This window comes from Mobula birostris, chromosome 1 (genome assembly GCF_030028105.1).
Source record: "Mobula birostris isolate sMobBir1 chromosome 1, sMobBir1.hap1, whole genome shotgun sequence".
Taxonomy (NCBI): Eukaryota; Metazoa; Chordata; class Chondrichthyes; order Myliobatiformes; family Myliobatidae; genus Mobula; species Mobula birostris.
Window position 1 is genome coordinate 250,314,469 of NC_092370.1, and position 20,784 is coordinate 250,335,252.

General features: G+C 46.1%; 1 protein-coding gene across 3 annotated transcripts in view; it reads right to left on the minus strand.

Moving 5' to 3' along the window:
• The window catches only part of ppp4r4 (protein phosphatase 4, regulatory subunit 4), a 267,838-nt gene extending 249,997 nt beyond the window's left edge, over window positions 1-17,841 (minus strand). For all 3 annotated transcript variants that reach the window (XM_072274558.1, XM_072274552.1, XM_072274564.1), the window contains exons 1-2: window positions 17,643-17,841; window positions 15,347-15,420 (exon numbers count right to left, since the gene is read on the minus strand). In XM_072274558.1, the coding sequence (XP_072130659.1) occupies window positions 15,347-15,420; window positions 17,643-17,732 (164 nt within the window). In that variant the 5' untranslated portion in view covers window positions 17,733-17,841. The remainder of the gene's footprint in view (window positions 1-15,346; window positions 15,421-17,642) is intronic.
• Between the last annotated feature and the right edge of the window lie 2,943 nt (window positions 17,842-20,784).

Consider the following 20,784-nt stretch of genomic DNA (forward strand, 5'->3'; position numbering starts at 1 on the left):
TCTGTGTCTTTAATGCTGCATGCATGAGTGCTTGGTGGAGGGTGTTGATACTTTTGTGCTGGGGTGGGGGGGTCATTGCCTTCCTGCTGCTTGTGTGTGGGAGGGGGGAGTTGGGGATCTTTGGGGTTCTAACGTTTTAACTGTCATTCATTCTTTGGGGCACTCCTCTGTTTTCATGGATGTCTGGAAAGAAAAAGCATTTCAGGATGTATATTGTACACATTCCTCTGACATTAAATGCACCTATTGAAAACTAATGAAACCTATTGAAATAAATAGAAAACATGAGATGAAGAGTCCTTGAAAGTGAGTCTGTTGGTTGTGGGAACAGTTAGAGTTGGGATAGGTGGACTTATTTTATTAACTTATTTGTGGCAATATTTTGTTTTAAAATGATGCTAGAAAGTTTGTGAAGCCTTCAGAATTTTCTCTGTTTCTGCATAAATATGACTTAAATATGATCTTCATATTTAAGTTCTAAAACTAGATAAAGAGAACCCAATTGAATAAATAGCACAAAAAAAATTATTCATTTATTTATTGAGAAAAATTATCCAATATTACATACATTTGTTGGAATAAGTATGCAAAACTTTGCTTTTAGTAACTGTTGTGACTTCCTTGTATAGCAATAATTTCAATCAAACATTTCCAGTAACTGTTGATCTCTCCTGCACATTGGCTTGGAGGAATTTTAGACCATTCCTTCATACAAAACTGCTTTAGTTCATCAATATTTCTGGGACACCTTTCATGAACAGCCCTCTTCAGGTCATGCCACAGCATCTCGATTGGGTTAAGGTCTGGACTCCGATTTGGCTATTCCAAAACACAAATTTTCTTCTTTTTATACCATTCTGTGGTTGATTTACGGCTGTGTTTTGGATCATTGTTTTGTTGCATCAACCAACTTCTATTAAGCTAGAGCTGACAGACCACTACCTTGACATTCTTCTGTAAAATGTCTTGACACAATTTTGAATTTATTGTTTTCAAAATAATTCCAAGCTGTCCAGGCCCTGAGGAGGCAAAGCAGCCCCAAACCATGATGCTCCTTCCACCAAGCTTCACAGAAATGCTTTTGTAGTCTTTTCCAGCTTCATGCATCTCAAGAACCCTTCTTCTAAGTTCCTCTGAAAGTTGTGTTGATCGAGGCATGGTGCTCATAAAGAGATCTTTCTTGAGAGGCACAGGCTCTGATTTTGTCTTTTTTATAGGGCAGGGCACCTCTACAACCCACACCTCCAATCTCATCTCATTGATTGGAACACGTGACTCCAAATAGATTTTGTAGAAGGCATTACCCCAGAGGTTCACATACTATTTTTGAAGCTTGACTGTGATTGTTTAAAAAGTGTACTCAGTAATAACGAGAAGTAGTACAATTGTTTGCATGTTATTAGCTTAGGCAGATTGCGTTTCTCTATTATTTTGACGTTGTGGCGGCCCGCACACGTGGGACTCGAACTGCCATCGGGAGCCGCGGGCAGACACGCGGTAGCGCGTCTGGAACTACCTGCTCGGGGCGGACCTTCCGGGGACAGTCTGACATCATGTCCGCCCCGCGGGCCGCAGGAGCCCATGGGAGGGGAGATTTAAGCGTGCGATTTTGAATCAGTAAAGGCATTCTGAGTTCAGCTGTCTCTGCCTCCATGTGTTTCTTTAGTAGCGCGTTTGCGTGCAACTACATTGGTGACCCCGACATCTGGAGCTGGCGACTCAGCGACCAGCCATGAGTTCGAGCAACTTGCACAGCGCAGTCTCTCTGAAGCTCCCGACTTTCTGGGCCACTCAGCCCCACGTTTGGTTCGAGCAGGCTGAGGCCCAGTTCAATATCAGAGACAGCCGACGCCACACAGTACTACTACGTGGTCAGTACGCTCGACCAGGAGACGGCAGACCGGATCATCGACTTCCTATGCCAGCCACCAACGGAGGACAGGTACACAAAGCTTAAGGTGCCCCTGATCTGTACCTTCGGACTCTCCCGCCATGAACGGGCCGCGCAGTTCCTACACATGGACGGCCTGGGCGACCGCACGCCATCCGAGCTCATGAATGATATGCTGGCGCTCATGGATGGCCATAAGCCGTGCCCTTTATTTGAACAGTTGTTCCTTGAGCAAATGCCAGAGGACATTCGCCCCCCCCCCCCCGCGAGTGAGGATTTCAGCGACCCATGGAGGGTCGCAGCTAAAGCAGACGTCCTTTGGCAGAGCAAACAACGTGGAGCAGCCCCAATTGGCCTAGCCATGATCGCACGCCCCAAACCCCAGGTCCCGCAATCAAAGCCATCGAGACCCACGGGGGAAAAAGACGAAAGTTCGAAACAATGGTGTTTCTATCACCAAAGATGGGGCTCAGGTGCGTGCTGCTGCCGTCCACCATGTGCTTTTCTGGGAAACACCAGGGCCAGCCATCACTAATGGCTACGACGGCTGGCCACCGAGACAGCCTCCCATACCTCTGGGACCGACACTCTGGGCAGCGCTTCCTGGTAGACACCAGGGCTGAAGTCAGTGTACTCACCCCCTCAAACGTGGACACTCGTAACGCGGTCTCAGGCCCCGAACTCACCACTGCAAATGGCACCAGTATTCGGACGTACGGTTCTCGAACTATCTCACTGCATTTCAGGTCCAGCTGTTTCACTTGGACTTTCATGTTGGCAGCGGTGTCACAGCCACTACTAGGGGAAGATTTCCTACGAGCCAACTGCCTCCTGGTCGACCTAAAAGGCTGGCGTTTGGTCCACGCCGAGACGTTCCAGACTTTCCAGCTCGGAGAAGCCAAGCCACCAGCCCTCCAACTGGATTCCGTGACTCTCTCGGGTAACGAATTCGCCAGGGTGTTGGCGGAATTCCCCTCCATAGCCACCCTGCAGTTCTCCATGGCCGACCCCTACTCGCCCCCTCGAACATGGACACTCGTAACGCAGTCCCAGGCCCCGAACTCACCGCTGCAAATGGCACCAGTATTCCGACGTACCCCGCAGTTCTCCATGGCCAACCCCAAAAACGGCGTGCAGCACCACATCCCCACGCAAGGACCGCCGCTGCATGCCTGAGCTCGCAGCCTCCCACCCGACAAGCTCTACCTCGCCAAGCAGGAGTTCAGTAAGGTGGGAGAGATGGGAATCGTACGCTGCTCAGACAGCCCATGGGCATCCCCGCTGCACATGGTGCCCAACTCCGCAGGAAGATGGAGGACCTGCGGAGACTACAGAAGATTCAACGACGCCACAACCACCGACAGATACCTGGTACCCCACATCCAGGACTTCACGGCGAACCTGCTCAGAGCGACCATCTTCTCGAAAATCGACCTGGTCAGGGGATACCATCAGATCCCAGTGCACCCCAACGACATGCCCAAGACAGCCCTCATCACCCCGTTCAGCTTGTTCGAATTCCTGAGGATGCCTTTTGGTCTCAAGAATGCAGCCCAAACTTTCCAAAGGCTCATGGACTCGGTGGGAAGTGGCCTGGATTTTGTTTTCATTTACTTGGACGATATCCTGGTGGCCAGCAGTTCACACCAAGAGCACGTGGCACATTTGCGCCAGCTCTGCCAACGCCTGAGCGACCATGGAATGGCAATCAATCCGGTGAAGTGCCAGTTCGGGCTGACAGAGATCGACTTCTTGGGCCACAGAGTCAACTGACATGGCATAGTTCCCCTACCGGACAAGGTCCAGGCCATTTGCCAGTTCCCCAAGCCCAGCACGGTCAAGGGCCTGCAGGAGCTCATAAGGATTGTCAACTTTTATCATCGGTTCGTGCCAGTGGCGGCACGTATCATGAGACCCTTGTTCAGCCTGAAGTGGCATGGGACGCAGAGTCCACAGAGGCATTCGAGCGGGCCAAGGAAGCGCTGGCAAAGGTGGCCCTCCTAGTGCACCCGAGAGTCGGTGTACCCACGGCACTCACAGTCGACGCTTCCGACATGGCAGTCAGCAATCCTGGAGCAGATCGTCGAGGACCAGTGGCGACCACTCGCTTTCTTCAGCCCGCACCTACGGCCACCAGAGGTGAAGTACAGCGCTTTCGACAGAGAGTTGCTAGCACTCTACCTGGCTGTCCGGCATTTCCGGTACTTCCTCGAGGGAAGGGAGTTCACTGTGTATACGGACCACAAGCCCCTCACCTTCGCACTGGCCAAGGCATCAAACCCATGGTCGGCTCGGCAGCAGAGGCACCTGTCCTTTATATCAGAATTCACCACGGACGTCTGCCACATCGCAGAGAAGAACAACGTCGTCACCGACACACTGTCTCACCCCTGCCTCCATTCAGTAGGCATATCATCCTCAGGAATAGACTACGCAGCACTGGCGGAAGCACAACGATCTGACACCTAGATCCCGGCTTATCGCACCGCTGCTTCAGGGCTCCAGTTGGAGGACGTCTCCATCGGCCTGGCAGTGGATCAACTCCTGTGCGACATGTCTACCGGCAAACCCCGACCCGTGGTACCAGCAGCATGGAGGTGCCGGGTGTTCGACACGCTGCACGACCTGGCCCACTCGTCCATCCGGGCGTCCATCAGGCTGGTAGCGGACAGATTCGTCTAGCACGGTTTGTGCAAACAGGTCGGACACTGGGCCAGGACCTGCGTACACTGCCAGACCGCCAAAGTCCAGTGGCACGTGAAGGCTCCCCTCCAGCAGTTCCAGCCGATGCACAGGAGGCTCCAACACATCCACGTGGACATCGTCGGCCCCCTGCCAGTCTCCAGGGGTGCCAGGTATATTTTTACCATGGTAGACAGGTTCACCAGATGGCCGGAAGCCATACCACTCGCAGACACATCCAGAGTCCTGCGCCAGGACACTCATTGCAAATTGGATCACCAGGTTCGGCCTCCCAACGGACATCACCTCCGACAGAGGGGCGCAGTTCACGTCTGGTTTGTGGACAGCACTAGTGCAGCTCCTGGGCACCCAGCTGCATCACACCACAGCGTACCATCCCCAGTCCAACGGTTTGGTACAGCGATTCCAGTGGGATCTCCAGTCCGCCCTGATGACATGCCTCAGGGGCCCCAACTGGACAGATGAGCTTCCCTGGCCCTTCACCTAAAGACCTCCAAGACTGTGAGTATGTTTTTATTCGCAGGGGCATGCACAGGTCACCTCTACAGCGGCCGTACGAGGGACCCTTCAGGGTGATCCAGCACAACGAAACCACGTGTGTCGTGAAGGTGGGTGGCTGGGAAGAGACTTTTACAGTGGACCGCCTCAAACCGACACTCTTGGACATTGAGGAACTAGTGAGGGTACCCGCACCGTGCCGGCAAGGCTGGCCACCCAGGCAAGCCACACAGACTGGGGGCTCCACTCCCCCGATGGACGTTTCTGGGAGGTGTGATAGATAGATAGACATACTTTATTGATCCCGAGGGAAATTGGGTTTCGTTACAGCTGCACCAACCAAGAATAGAGCATAAGTATAGCAATACAAAACCACAAACTATCAAACAACAATATGCAAACTATGTCAGATGGAAATAAGTCCAGGACCCGCCTATTGGCTCAGGGTGTCTGACCCTCCACAGGAGGAGCTGCAAAGTTCGATGGCCACAGGCAGGAACAACCTTCCATGACGCCCAGTGTTGCATCTCGGTGGAATATGGCCGGAGTCCAACAGCAAAAAGTTCAATATCCGGGCTACAAACAAGTTCCTTGATCGTAATATGACCAGGATTGCACCATCCGTTGTTAACCAGAACAGCAAGCCCTCCTCCTTTACGCTTACTACTCTCAGTACACTTCCGGTCAGCCCGAACGGTCTGGAAGCCCTCCATGGAAACGTTTTGGTCGGGTATGTCCTCGTGGGTGTGGTGTGGTGGCCCGCACATGCGGGACTCGAACCACCATCGGGAGCTGCAGGCACTCAGTAGCGCATTTGGAACTACCCGCTCGGGGCAAACCTTCCGGGGACAGTCTGACGTCACGACCGCCCCGCAGGTCGCAGGGGCCCATGGGAGGGGAGATTTAAGCATGTAATTTTGAATCAGTAAAGGTATTCTGAGTTCAGCTCTCTCTGCCTCCGTGTGTTTCTTTAGTAGCGCATTTGCACGTGACTACAACGTACATAAAGATCAGACTTCATTTTATGAGTAACTGATGCAGAAAACCGGGTAATTGCAAAGGGTTCACAAAATTTTTCTTGCAACTATATGTGCTGTGTGTGATATATGTTTTGCAGGTGCACTGTGGTCGGGAGGAACATTGTTCCATTTAGTTGTATATACTGTCTGTACAGTCAGGTGACAATAAACTTGAACTTGTCTGATACGCAATTCAATATGACCAAGCCTCACCCTTTACCACCACACACTTTCCTGCACTCCCTGCAAATCCTTTGATTCCTTTAACATTCAAATATCTATCAATCAGTCTTTCAAATAGAGTTCCAGATTCAATACCCTAGGGTGAAGACATTTCTTCTCATCTCAGTCCTGAATCTCTGACCTCCTATTTTGAATCCATGATCCCTTACTCTGGACATCCCAGCAGTGGAAACAACATTTCCACACAATCTGTCAGACTGAGTAACCACTTTGTACATTTCAATTAATTTAGAAGACGGAAAGGTGATTTGAAGTATAGACCCAATCTACACAATCGTTGCTCACAGGACAAACCCCTATTTCTTGGAATCAAACTGGTACACTTTCATTTTATTTCTTTTACTTCATTGCTTAAGTAAACCTACACATAATATTCTATGACCTATAGACTCAATTTGAAGTACTCTTTACAGCTCATGTTCTTAGTTTTTTGAACAATTTGTCTTTTGCACATTACTTGTATTTCAATCTTTATATAAGTATAGATTGTTCATAAATTCTGGAATGCTTTCATTTTCCTGTAAATGAGTGAAAGTAAATGCATCTGAAGGTAGTATATGCTAACATATGCAGGTACATACCTTGGTAATAAATTTAATTTGAATGTTGAACTATTATAGTCCTCAGTTTGAGAGGACTAGAGTATAAAAGCAAAGATGTAATGCCGAGGGTTTATAAGTCATTGGTTATCAAATATCGTGAGCAATTTAGGAAAGTGCTGGCATTGAAGAGGAGCAAGAGAAGGTTCACAAGAATGATTCTGGGAAAGAAAGGGTTACCATGAGGAGAGTTTGATGACTCTGTGCCTCTACTCACTGGAGTTCAGAAGAATGAGGGGGATCTTATTGAAACCTATCAAATATTGAAAGTCTTAGATAGAATGGATGTGGAGAGGATATCTCCTATTGTGGGAGAGTCTAGGACAAGAGGGCAGAGCCTCAGAACAGAGGGATGCTCATTTAGAACAGAGATGAGGAAAAATTCTTTAGGCAAAGGTTGGCGAATCTGTGGAATTCATTGCTAAGTGATTGGGTATATTTAAAGTGGTGGTTGATAGGTTCTTGATTAGTTAGGGTGTCAAAGGTTATGGCATGAAGGCAGGAGAATGGAGTTAAGGGGGATAATAAATCAGCTATGGTGCAATGGCAGAGCAGACTCGATGGGCCAAATGGCCTAATTCTGGTCCTGTGATCTATGGTCTTATTCCAGGTATTATTTCATCAAGACAATATGAATTCAATGTGATGCATTAAAATCATCCAGCAATAAAGGTCAATATTCAGTGCATGATGAACTTGCTCATATTCTTGGAGAGATGTCTAGTCTATACATTTTGTAACCAGTTGTTGGTCACCATTGAAACATATTGCCTTTTGTCTCCATTCTAAATTCTTGCAATTGCATCAGCAAATGAATGTCACAAATCCTGGGAAAGCAAAAAGCAAGAAGTGCAAATGTATCAGATGAACAAATAAGCGCAAGATTGGATTGTTTCATTGTCCAAACGAATGATACAAAAACAACATGACAACTTTTATGCCTGTCTTGCATTTTATTGCTTTGAGAAGTAAGAAACAATAAATATTTATAATATTGTTATCAGGCAAAGAAATAATCCTTACATAGAACAACAGTACGTTCATCCTGCCGTCAAGGACATAAATACAGAAAGGTACCAGCAAAAGGCCAGCAATACCCTACTTGTGGTCTGTTTGTCCACTCTCATCAGGGAGGAGCCTATGTAGCATCCACATCAGGACCACCAGACTTAAAAACAGTTACTTTCCCTAAGCAATAAGGCTGATCAACACCTCCACCCATTAACCCACCCCTCCACACTCCCCCACCCCACCACTACTTTATCATTTCCTTTCAGAGTCACCTTATGTACAGACACTCCTGTGCCTAGTGTCACTTTATGGAATACAATCAATCTATGTATACAAGCTATCTTTTGTATTTACATATATAATCATTCTTCTTTTAATTACTGCATTTTTAAATCTTATAGTGTTATTTTCTGTTACATCAGACCTGGAGTAAGAATTATTTCATTCTTTACACTTGTGTACTGGAATTGACATTCAACAAACTTGAAATTGAACAATAGTGTTCAACATAGTTCCAATATAGCCTTGTATTCTATTGAGTAGGTATTTTCAAGAAACAGAATGGTAGTCTTCTCCATCTCAATCACAAGTAGCCAAGTCTAAAAACTACAAAATCTACATTTCATGACTAACATGGGTAAAAGGAAAATTTGAAACTTAAGTGATTAAATATTATAGAACCAATGAAACAGATGAATATTTCATATTACATAACAGGAAAATAATGTACATACCTGAAATAGTATTTTTAAAACTTTCCATTGAGTAATGATACAGAAATAAAAACAGATCAGCAGCAATCTAGGAGTGTCATGCATCTTCCAAGTATTCTTTTAACACTCCAATATCAGAGACCTTGAAACGCTGATAGAAAGCTGACACAGCTGTGAGCAAGCTAGTTATGTAAACTAAGTGCACCAAAAGGCAAAATGTTGTGTTTTTTGTGTTAATACATAGCTAGTGCACTGAGAATGTCTCGGCCTGAAACGTCAACTGTACCTCCTCCAATAGATGCTGCCTGGCCTGCTGCGTTCACCAGCAACTTTTATGTGTGTTGCATGAATCCAGAGGTTGTAGTATTTTCTTTGTGCAAGATGTGGGAACTCTCAGAGACCTTAGTCTCCGTGGTAACTACACCTGTTAGTCCGTGAGCCAGTAGGGTTGGTCGGTACCATCTGAGGGGAATAATGCTCATAGTGATTTTTGGCAAGGTATACATCTCCAGTGTTAGAAAATATGTGATAGCATTGCACCAGTGGTAGCTTTATTACTTCAAATAAGTAATCACTTTTTGTATATATTCCATATTAACATCAGTACAGCAGAAAATGTTACCCCACCCCCCAAAAGGTAAAACACCTCATTTGGAGAGATTTTGACGCAAACAACAGGAATTCTGCAGATGCTGGAAATTCAAGCAACACACATCAAAGTTGCTGGTGAACGCAGCAGGTCAGGCAGCATCTATAGGAAGAGGTACAGTCAACATTTCAGGCCAAGACCCTTCCTCAGTAGTCCTGACGAAGGGTCTCGGCCCGAAACGTCGACTGTACCTCTTCCTAGAGATGCTGCCTGGCCTGCTGCGTTCACCAGCAACTTTGATGTGTGTCATTTGGAGAGATTTCTGTTTTATCAATGCCATGATATTTTCCATTTTGTTGTATCAAATCAAAACAATCTTAAGCTTTTGTCATAGCATGTAGAATTACTGTACAATAACTTAAATGTGGGGTTCCACACGGCCATAACCTAGGCCCCATTTGGTTGTAAAATGAATATACTTAATCAAAGACTGCTTTCCATACTTTGTTTTCCATACTTTCATAACCTATTAATAATCATAATAATTTTCCAAGTCTTCCACATCTTCGTCTGAACTTTCCACACTCTGAGGTGGATGCCTAGTTCTCACAGTCTGCCAGTCTACACATGTCAGTACACCTGAGGCCATTTGCAACACACATACATCTTGGGAGTGAACATTTTTTTGGACAATTACAGGCCAGTAGATCCAGGACAGCATCGGGTGCTAGCTGGCCTTCCATCCAGTACACCACCAACTGTTCAGCTTCCTCTTCTCTCTCCATCTTCCATCCTCTGCCAACAGGGCTTGGCGCTTGTGGGTCCTTCTCCAAACATCTTCTCCATATACCAGCCTGGTAGCTGGCTCGCTGGCTCGCTGTGCATGTTTTGTTAAGCAGTCTTTGCATGGTGGGAGTTGATGACTTTCGATTTCACCCTTTTTTGGCACAGAAAATTTGTCCATCAGTTCTGGGGAGAGGTCCCATTCCTGACCCAACTTCAAGAAAGTGTCCTGAGTCTCCCTGTTGCTGGTCAGAAGTTTTAGGGCACTTGTCTTCCCTTTGCCTGCAAAAGCGCTTACAGTGTCACATCCTGTATATGCGTGCAACCCGATGAGAGCCCTACAAACCTCTATGCCAACAGTGGCAGCAATCTTCCTGATGTCTACAAGCCTTGTACAGGTTCTAGTGCCACACTTCTGGAACAATGGGGCCTCAATCTCGTCACAAAGTGCTAAATTCATGATAAAAACATCTGTGTTTTCTGAGCAGATCACTACAGATTGGTATCCCTCTCTTGCGGCATGGGCAGCAAGGAGAAGTAGGCGGCACAGTGTTGACACTGAAGAGCTGACACCTCCTCACTGCCTTGAGATGTGATTCTGTAACATTTGTCATTCACAGTTGCATACAGAATCTTCTCCTGTGGCTTTGCTCTGTACTCTGTCTTCCTCCATTCATGGACTATGAATCTAATGAGACTACTTTTGTTACTGATTTTGGTCAGGAAGCTCCTCCACTACCTCACCATCTGTGTGCCTGTGATACCTTGCAACTCATGACCAGTCCCTTCACTCCGTAGAGATCTGTCACTAAATAGAGTTCTCCTTGTATGTGTCAAACACAACATCTATTCTGCTACCCACATCAAAGTTGCTGGTGAACGCAGCAGGCCAGGCAGCATCTCTAGGAAGAGGTACAGTCGACCTCTCTATTCTGCTACTCTGACTGCCTTCCCTCAGAGCCATACCCAGAACTGTTGTGGCAACATCGCTGAAAGTAATTTATATAAACATATAAACATATAACAATTACAGCACAGAAACAGGCTCTCTAGGCCCTTCTAGTCCGTGCCAAACGCTTTCTCTCACCTAGTCCTACCAAACTGCACTTGAACTTGATCACCTTTCACTCATTGGACCAAGTTCATTCCATCAACCACTGTAGCAGAGTTTCCTGGGAGTTGCTCTTCTACTGCTACATTTTTCTGCAAGGTTGTGGCTAAAGTAGCTTCATTTGTCTTTCTCAGCAATCCTTCTGGTGTGGACAAGGCCCAGGGCAATGGTCCAAGGGGATGAGAAAGGATATCCTCCATATGTAGAGTGCGCCCTTGTGCCATCACTATGATGCGTCCAAACAAAGACCTGTCTGCTTTCAAGATGATCGCCCTCCCATATGACTTTACTTCTTGCTTCTTACACATATCACTGAATGTTTCAGCTTCTTGGTTTTCATTGGGTCATGGAATTTCTTTGCTGGTGGGTCTTCCTCTAGTCTCTCATCCTTGAAGGCCGCATAGCATTGCTCACCAATCTCGTCATCAGGTCAGAGGCAATGTCCTTGGGGGCTGCCTTTGCCGTAGAGATGCTAATGAGGTCCTGCTTCTCAGCAAATGGGTTGACCCATTCATTTATGAGGCTAACCACTGCTGAAACTGCTTCCTCATCTTTCTGGATTTTTGGCCGCTGCAGCTCCGCATGACAAAGCTCTGATTTGTTGCCTTGCACCATCTCCCTTAACTGTCCCAGGAATGCACTGCGGTGCTCAGCTGTTACGTAGTAACGCTTGATAGCTCCAGCATTCAGGCTGAACCGTGATGTGCCTCCAGGAGTCTGTGTGTCTTTGTTCACTGTGGCTTCAATAGCCTGGTCCACAGGGATCTGCCCAAAGGGGTTGTTACTTGACAGCTGCACTGAGAATTGGCCTGTCTTGAAGGCCTCATACACAGAAGGATTCTTCTCTGGGAGGTTCATCATCTGAGCAAAGTAAGGGGACAGGTACCTGGCATAATTCATCTTATCATAGGCAAAGCACCATAGGATCATGGTTCTTATAGCATGGCGGTTACCATGCAAGCCACCATCACTGCAATTCTATCACATATTCTCTAGCACTAGGGGTGTATACCTTGCCAAAAATCACTATAAGAATTATTCCCCCCAGATGGTACCAGTGGCCCAAATTTGGGGTCTTGGCTCGCGGACTATGTGCGATGTGCATCGAGCTGCAGCTCCTTCGACACTGTGTTAAGGAACTGGAGCGCTGCTGGATGACCTGCGGCTTACTCAGGAAACTGAGGTGGTGATAGGTAGAAGCTACAGGGAGGTAGTCACCCCAAGTTGTAGGAGGCAGGTTCCTGGGTGACCATCAGGAGTGGGAAAGGAAATAAGCAGAGTACCCCTGTGTCCATACCACTCAATAATAAGTATACCACTTTGGACAAGGTTGTGGGGGGGAACCTACAAGGGGGAAGCTGCAGCCGTCAAGTCTCTGGCACTGAGGGAAGAGGGGAGAATAGGAGTGAAGTACTGATTGGGAATTCCATAGTTAGAGGAACAAAAAGCAGATTCTATGGACATGAAAGAGTCACCTTGATGGCATGTTGCCTCCCAGGTGCCAGGGTCAGAGATCTCTCAGATCAGGTCCACAGTATTCTAAAGGGGGAGGGTGAACAGTTGGACATATTGGTATCAACAATAGGTAGGAAATGGGAGGGGATCCTGGAGAGATAATATGGGGAGTTAAGTAGAAAGCTGAAAAGCAGGACATCCAGGTTGTAATCTCTGGATTTCTGCCTGTGCCACATACCGGTGAGAGTAAGAGTGGGATGATTTGCTAGATGAATGTGTGGCTGAAGAATTGGTGCAAGGGACAGGATTTCAAATTTCTGGATCTTTGGGATCTCTTCTGGGGAAGGTATGACCTGTACAAAAAGGATGGGTTACTCATGAACCTGAGGGGGACCAATATTCTTGCAAGCAGGTTTGCTAGAGCTGTTGGGGAGGGTTTAAACTAATTTGGCAGGGGGATGGGAGCTGGGGTGTTAGCTGAGGATGAGGCAGTTGGTATACAATTAGATGTGGTGTGTAGTGAGACTGTGAGGAAGAAAAGGCAAATGATAGGGCAAAATTGCAGTCAGTGGAATGGATTAAAGTGTAACAGGGGACTAAAATTTTTTTAAAAAGTGATGAATACAGGAATGAAAGTGTTATATTTGAATGCACGCAGTGTAGGGAATAAGGTAGATGATCTTGCATCACAGTTAGTGGTTGGCAGGTACGATGTTGTGGGCATCTGAGTTCTAGCTGAAAGAAAATTATGGTTGGGAGTTTAGCATCTAAGGAAACACATTGTATCAAAAGGACAAGTAGGTAGGCAGAGAGAATAGCTTGGCTGTGTTGGTAAAAAAAAATGAAATCAAATCCTTAGAAAGAGGTGATGTATGATCAGAAAATATAAAATCCTTGTGGGTAGAGTGAAGAAACTGCAAAGGTAAAAAGACCCTAATGGACACTGAAAGGATATAAAGACCCTAATGGATATTGTAAGGGTAAAAAGATCCTAATGGACACTGGAAGGGTAAACAGACCCTAACGGACACTGCAAGGGTAAAAAGACCCTGCTGGACACTGCAAGGGTAAAAAGACTCTACTGGACACTGCAAGGGTAAAAAGACCCTAATGGACATTGCAAGGGTTGAAAGACGTTAAGAAAATTGGCTGATTTGCAAGAGGCTAAGAGTGGGAATAAAGGGGGCCTTTTCTGGTTGTCTGCTGGTGACAAGTTGTGTTCCACAGGGGTCAATTTTGGGACCCTTTGTTTCACATTATATTTCAGTGATTTGGATAATGAAATTGATGGCTTGTCACCAAGTTTGTGGATGATACAAAGATAAGTGGAGGGGTAGTTAGTCTTGAGGGAGCAGGGTGTCTGCAAAAGGACTTAAACAGATTGGGGAAATGGGCAAAGAAATAGCAGATGGAATATAATGTATAATAATCATGCACTTTGACAAAAGGAATAAAGACATAGGCTATTTTCTAAATGAGGAGGAAATTTAAATATCAGAGGTGCAAAGGCACTTGGGAGTCCTCATGCACGTTATGTTTCCCTAAAGGTTAACTTGCAGATTGAGTCAGCGGTAAGGAAAGCAAATGCGATGTTAGAGAGGACTAGAATATGAAAGCAAGGATGTAATGCTGAGGCTTCACAAGGCATTGGTCAGACTACACTTGGGGGTGTTGTGAGCAGTTAAGGGCCCCTTATCTAAGATGTGTTCGCATTGGAGAGCGACCAGAGGACATTAATGAGAAGGATCCCAGGAATGAAAGGGTTAACATACAAGGAGTGTTTGATGACTTTGGGCCTATACTCACTGAAGTTGAGAAGGAAGGGGGATCCCTTTGAAACCTATCAAATAGATAAAGGCCTAGATAGAGTGGATGTGGAGAGGATTTTTCTTATAGCAAGGGGGTCTAGGACCACACGGCACAACCTCAGAATTGAGGGATGTCTATTTACAACAGAGATGAGAAACATTCCTTTAGCCAGGGAGTGGTGAATCTGTGGAATTCATTGCCACAGACAACTGTGCAGGCTGTCATTGAGTGTATTTAAAGCGGAGATCGATAGGTTCTTGATTAGACAGGGCATCAAAGGTTATGGAGAGAAGGCAGGTGAATGAAGTAAAGAGGGATAATAAACAAGCCATGTTGAAGCAAACTTGATGGACCAAATGGCCTAATTCTACTCATGTGTTATGGCCAAAAATAGTCATCATCATCTTCATCATTATGTGTTATGTCATATGACATGGGCGATCATGATTTATCATTGTTCTTGGCAATATTTTTTTAACAGAAGTGGTTTCCCATTGCCTTCTTCTGGGCAGTGTCTTTACAAGATGGGTGACCCCAGCCATTATCAATACTCTTTAGAGACTGGTCGCATAACCAAGACTTATGAAATGCACCGGTTGCTCATACGACCATCCACCAGCTAGTCCCATGGCTTCACGTGACCCTGATCGGAGGGGCTAAGCAGGTGTTACAACTTGCCCAAGCTTGACCTCCGGGCTAGCAGAGGGAAGGAGTGCCTTACACCTTGTTTTGGAGATGAATCTCTACCCCTCAAAAAGTAGTACCAGATTTAAAAACGCCACTGGCTGATGACTTTGCAAAATAAGTAAATGATCTTCCAACTTTTATAAATACAATATGACATTATTGGTTTTAATTACAATTACAGTTTCAGACATTTCACTTCCTGTTCAGTGTTAGGAAATTGGAATTTGTAACCTACCTCAGAAGATAGACAGCCCTTTCAATATCATTGAGCTTTTCATCAACCGTCAATCTTTCTATCTCCTCTGGAGTCTAAAAATATAAATAGATATTTAAGATGTTATTGATATGGAATAACTGGGTGGCAATAAGTAATTATTAAAAGGATTTGATATAAAATAAACTGTAATGGAAAAGCCTCTCCAAAGGAAGCTCTGCCGACCCAGAAAACCCACAGCCTTTGTCAAAGCTGGAGACCAATCACAGCCTCAGACCAGATCACCAGCAGGCTTGCTCACCACTGTATGACTGGCAACTGAAAGTCAATCCCACCAAGCAATTAAAGTTCCCTGACTTCATCGCATCATCATCCCTGAGTCCTGACATGGTCATTTTCCCGGAAACCTCAAAGCAGATCGTCATGCATAGTGCCTTGGAAAGACCGGATCAAGGATGCGTTTGAGCATAAGAAAGCCAAGTACTATGAGCTGGTAGAGCAGTGCCAGAGACAGGGGTGGAGGGCACGCTGTGAGATTATAGAGGTACAGGTTTTTCTGGTTGCTCACTGGGCAGAGCCTACTATCTCCTTGGCATTACAGGGGCTGCAGAGAAAAGAGCTATCAGGACCATAACATAGGCTGCTGAGTGAGCCTCCTGTTGGCTATGGATCAAGACATTTGACCTGTCGACCAATGCTGCTGGGACTCAGGCCAGGGCCTGATCAACCCTGGCTGGGTCGCTAGGCAAGAGAGGCTGATGCTGAAAGACTGAAATAGCAGATAACCCCAGGTTACATCTTTGATGATGTGTCCAAGGATGTACAATATCTCAGCATCAACATTTGTGACTGTTTTTAAAATAGAAGCTTTTTCTATTTCTGAAATTTATGTACAATTTCTGAAATTTCTGAAATTTATGTACAATTATACAGAACTGTTTATATTTTGGAACTTATTTTTGTCAATATGGAAGAAAATTAATCTGAATTGTCGAAGGTAAGCACAGCTCTGGCTACCTATTTATTTATTCAGTACAAGAAATTCATTGGTGTGAAGTCATCAGGAAGGTAAATCATCATCAACTAAATATAGCAGCACCTCTGATCCACTGGTAACAATGTGCCCAAGGTTCAGAAATTTTGAATTTGCTATTGGTACATGATCATCCACTCCCTATACACAGCTAGGGAGACATACAAGACATACAGGTTCCAGTCAAAGAACATGGTAACTTTTAACCTCTTAAGGAATTTATGAATGTGGCTGTATATGCATTTCACAGGACAAACATTACATGAGACCATAAGATAGAGGATCAGAATTAGGCCATTCAGTCCATCAAGTCTGCTCTGCCATGCATCATGGCTGATTTATTATCCCTCTCAACCACATTATCTTGCTTTCTCCCTGTAACCTTTGACACCCTGACGAATCAAGAACCTACCAACCTCTGCTTTAAATATACCCAAAGACTTGCTCTCAACAGCCATCTGTGGTGACAAATTGCACAGATTCACCACTCTCTGGCTAAAAAAATCCTTCTCATCTCTGTTCTAAATGGACGGCCCTCCATTCTGAGGCTGTACCATCTGGTCCTAGGTTCCAGCCCCCTCCCCCTCCATTCTTCCAAACTCCTGCCAGTACCTACCCAGAGCTATCAAACGCTCCTCAGATGTTAATCATTTCACTCCCAGAATTATAACTGCAGCAAATGTTCTTTTTAAAGTGTCAGATTTCCAGTTGATTTATTTGTGCAGACGAGGGAGACTGAGGTGAGATGTGCTTTATGTGTAAGATACCCAGTTTGTAAAGCACCAGAAATTCTTTCAGTGAATGATTGACATCGCTCCATCATTAATGCTACTGAATTAACATTGAAATGCGAACTGAAATTTATCCTGATCGATTTATTGGTAACATTTGTGAACGATTTCATATCTGTAGAACATGAATAAGTCTAACGTTTTATGCTCCGTAAATAAGCAGGATACGGGTACTCCATATTATAGTGTTGGTTTGCCGTTAGAATAACTAATTCGTTAACCATGCCAATTGCGACACTGGGTTTAAATGTTTCATTTGCTGATATTTTCCCAATTCATTTCACTGCCTTGTGGTTACAAAACATTGGATTGAATCCCATTATCCCAGGTAGTTAAATTTCCTTCTCAAATCATTCGGAGCGCCGTCGGGTCAGGGAGCGAATGCATTGCAACTGGACCGTCCGTTATACAGTACTTGCTTATTGCAAGCGGAGCAATGATCAATAAATGCGATTTAAAATATGATCTATTATTCGTTGTCCCAGGTACATACCTTCAGGTATCTTCGCACGGGTCTTTCAATGAAACTAAGTTCTTGTAAATCTCCTATCTGAGTGAACATATTCTCCGGGTTCAGATCCATTCTTCCGTCGCCAGTGCACAGAATGCGGCGGGGGCGGGAGGCAGAGAGTGGGGAGAGAGAGGGGAGGAGGGGGAAGAGAGGGGGAGAGGGGGAGAGGGGGAGGATGGGAGAGAGAGAGAGAGGGAGGAGGAGAGAGGGAGGAGGAGAGAGGGAGGCGAGGGGGAGGGGAGAGAGGATGGAGAGGGGGCGAGAAAGGGAGGAGAGGGGAGGGAGAGAGGAGGAGGGAGGGGAAAGAGAAGCTGGAGAGGGGGCGAGAGAGGGAGGAGAGGGGAGGGAGAGAGGAGGGAGAGACGGGGAGGGAGGGGAGAGAGGGGGAGGAGGAGAGAGAGGGATGAGGTGTCTAGAGGGGGAGCGAGGAGGAGAGGGAGGAGAAAGGGAAGGGGGAGGGAGGTGGAAAGAAGTAGGGAGGGAGGGAGGGAGGGGAAGAAAGAGTGGGAGATGGGGAAGGAGAGGGAAGAAGAAGGGGAGGAAGGGTGAGGAGATCGGAGGGGGAGAGAGGGAGGGTAAGGGGAGGAAAGGGGGGAGGATTGGAGGGAGGGAGGCTGAAGGAGGGGTAGAAGGATGAAAGGGAGGTGGAGGAGGGGGATCAGTACGGGATGGAGGGGAGAGGCAGAGGAGGAAAGCTCAGCGGTTCTCGGACCACACCAGCATCATCGCCTGCTGCTGTGGCCGTTCCTGTCCACCTTCGAAGGGGAGACAGTCGGGGTGACGCTGCCTGCGTCTCCCTCCTCCCCGACCCAACTGATCAGCGACCGATCCCGAGAACTCCGGCCCAAACTCCGCACGGCCTGCGGCAATCTGTTCTCTGCGTGACACGCAGCCTCATCCAGCGGCTCTGCTGGCGGGCGGCATCGGCAGGAGGTGAAGCCACCACCGCACGGGGACCGTCATCCGTTCCTACCCTCCGTCACCCCGGCACCGGGGCCATCACCTAGGCAACCAGGCGCTACGGAAAGCGGCAGCGGACAACCCCCCCCCGCACTCGTGTTCGTCCTCTGCCTGAGAGAAACGATTCAACATTGTTTAATAATAACTTTATTTATAGAGCACTTTTCATACAGATGAAGTAGTTTGGGATAAAGTACGAAAGTTCCTAGAAATGAATGTGCTTAGCTATGCCCATACCTCAGGCTTTTATCGGCTTAAGCTGAGAAAAAAATATACAATAATAATAATCTTATTTATCGAACTCTATTCATACAAATTAAGTAGCTGAATGAATGCGCGTACAAGGGACAAAGTACAAACATAAAAATAAAATAGAAAATAAAAGACAAAATGTGATTGGTTATCTGCCATCTGTGACAATGACAGTTAAATTTGTGCATAAACACGAGAGATTGTGCAGAAGCTGGAAATCCAGAGGAACACACAGAAAATGCTGGAGGAACTCGGCTGGTCAAGCAGCATCTATGGAAATGAATAAACAGTCGACGTTTTGGGCCGAAACACTTCCTCAGGACCGTAGGTGGCTGCTGGGTCCAAGTTGCAAGCGGCACGGGCGTCCTGAATAAGGAGGTGAAAACTCTGCTGGATCTGGAAGTGGAGCCGTTGTCAATGCGTTCTTTCTTTGTCGGTCAGCGATTAGTACTACTCGGCTTCTCTCCTCCAGGTTGTTGTGAGCGGTTCTAACTAACCAAGGCTCGACAGCTACTCCAGTCTTGTGTGCTCTGATCCAGCCGCGTTGCTACAAGCCCAGCGTGTGCGATTGTTAGCTTTCATGTAGTCTTTGAACCTCTTCCGAGGTTCCTCTTTTCGATTCCTCATGTCCAGCGAAAGCTCACCACACAGCAGCTGCTTGGGGATTCGGGAATCCTTCACGCCTAAGACATGCCCTGCTCACAAAAAATGATTTTAGCTAAAACCAAGGTTGAATAAATCGGTTTTGGGCTGACGTTTAAAAGTGTCAACTGGGTCTGCATCCCTTATAGTTTTAGGTATTGAGTTCCTTAGTTTAGGAGCGTAGTTCAAAAAACAGCTGACTTGCAATTATCTTTTGAGGGATATAGTATAAATTGAAGAGACTGGTGGAAGAAAACCTGAGAACTCGAGCAGGATTATAAAACGAAAATGATTTTCTGATGTACTCCGGTGCCAGACCATTAAGAGCTTTAAAAACAAGTGAAATACACTGTAACATCAATTCTAAAGATACAGGAAGCCAATGCAGAGTAGTTAGGACGGGAGTCATATGTTCGCTCATCCTGGTTCTATTTAAAAGTCTAGCAGCGGCGTTCTGAATGAGATGAAGTTTGTCAATTGATTGCTTTAGAAGGCCAGTAAAACGTGCATTGCAGTAATGTCATTTCCTGTACACATTTGTAAGGAGAACGAAGTTATATATACGAGCAGTTGCTGAATCTTAGAAACCAAATCGCTGCAGTAGCACGCAGGCATTTTAAAATCACTGTTACTTGCGTCAGTGCAGATCTGACAGTGCGGCCTGCAGTTCCGTGATAACGACCGACCGCGGCCAGCTTCAATGCTGGCCAGCAGGGTTATTCGGCCGCGGATTCCCGATTTGTACCAGTAGCCGCAAAATCAAGTTCAAGTTTGTCATTCAACTGTTGACATGAATACAGCCAAACAAGACAGCGTTCCTCCGGGGCCACGGTGTAACACAGTCATACCCAGCACAAGACACACACAACACATTTCGTTATGATAGCAGAAAACATAGTTACAAATGTTAAAAAATCAGAATCAGGTTTAGCAGCACTGGCATATAGATAGATAGATGGATTCTTTATTGATCTCAAAGGAAATTAGTGTCACAGTAGCATTACAAGTGCACGGATATATAACTATTAGAAGAGAAGTAGAAAGAATAAAAAATGTTACCACAAACAGTCTAACAGGAGGGGCTCATTCCTTCCCCAGCTATAGGTTGACTCATTATAGAGCCTAATGACTGAGGGTAAGAATGACCTCATATATCGCTCTTTGGAACAGCGCAGTTGTCTTTGTCTATTACTAAACGTGCACCTCTGTCAGACAAGGTGACCTGCAGAGGGTGTGAAATATTGTCCAGAATTGCCAAGATTTTCTGAAG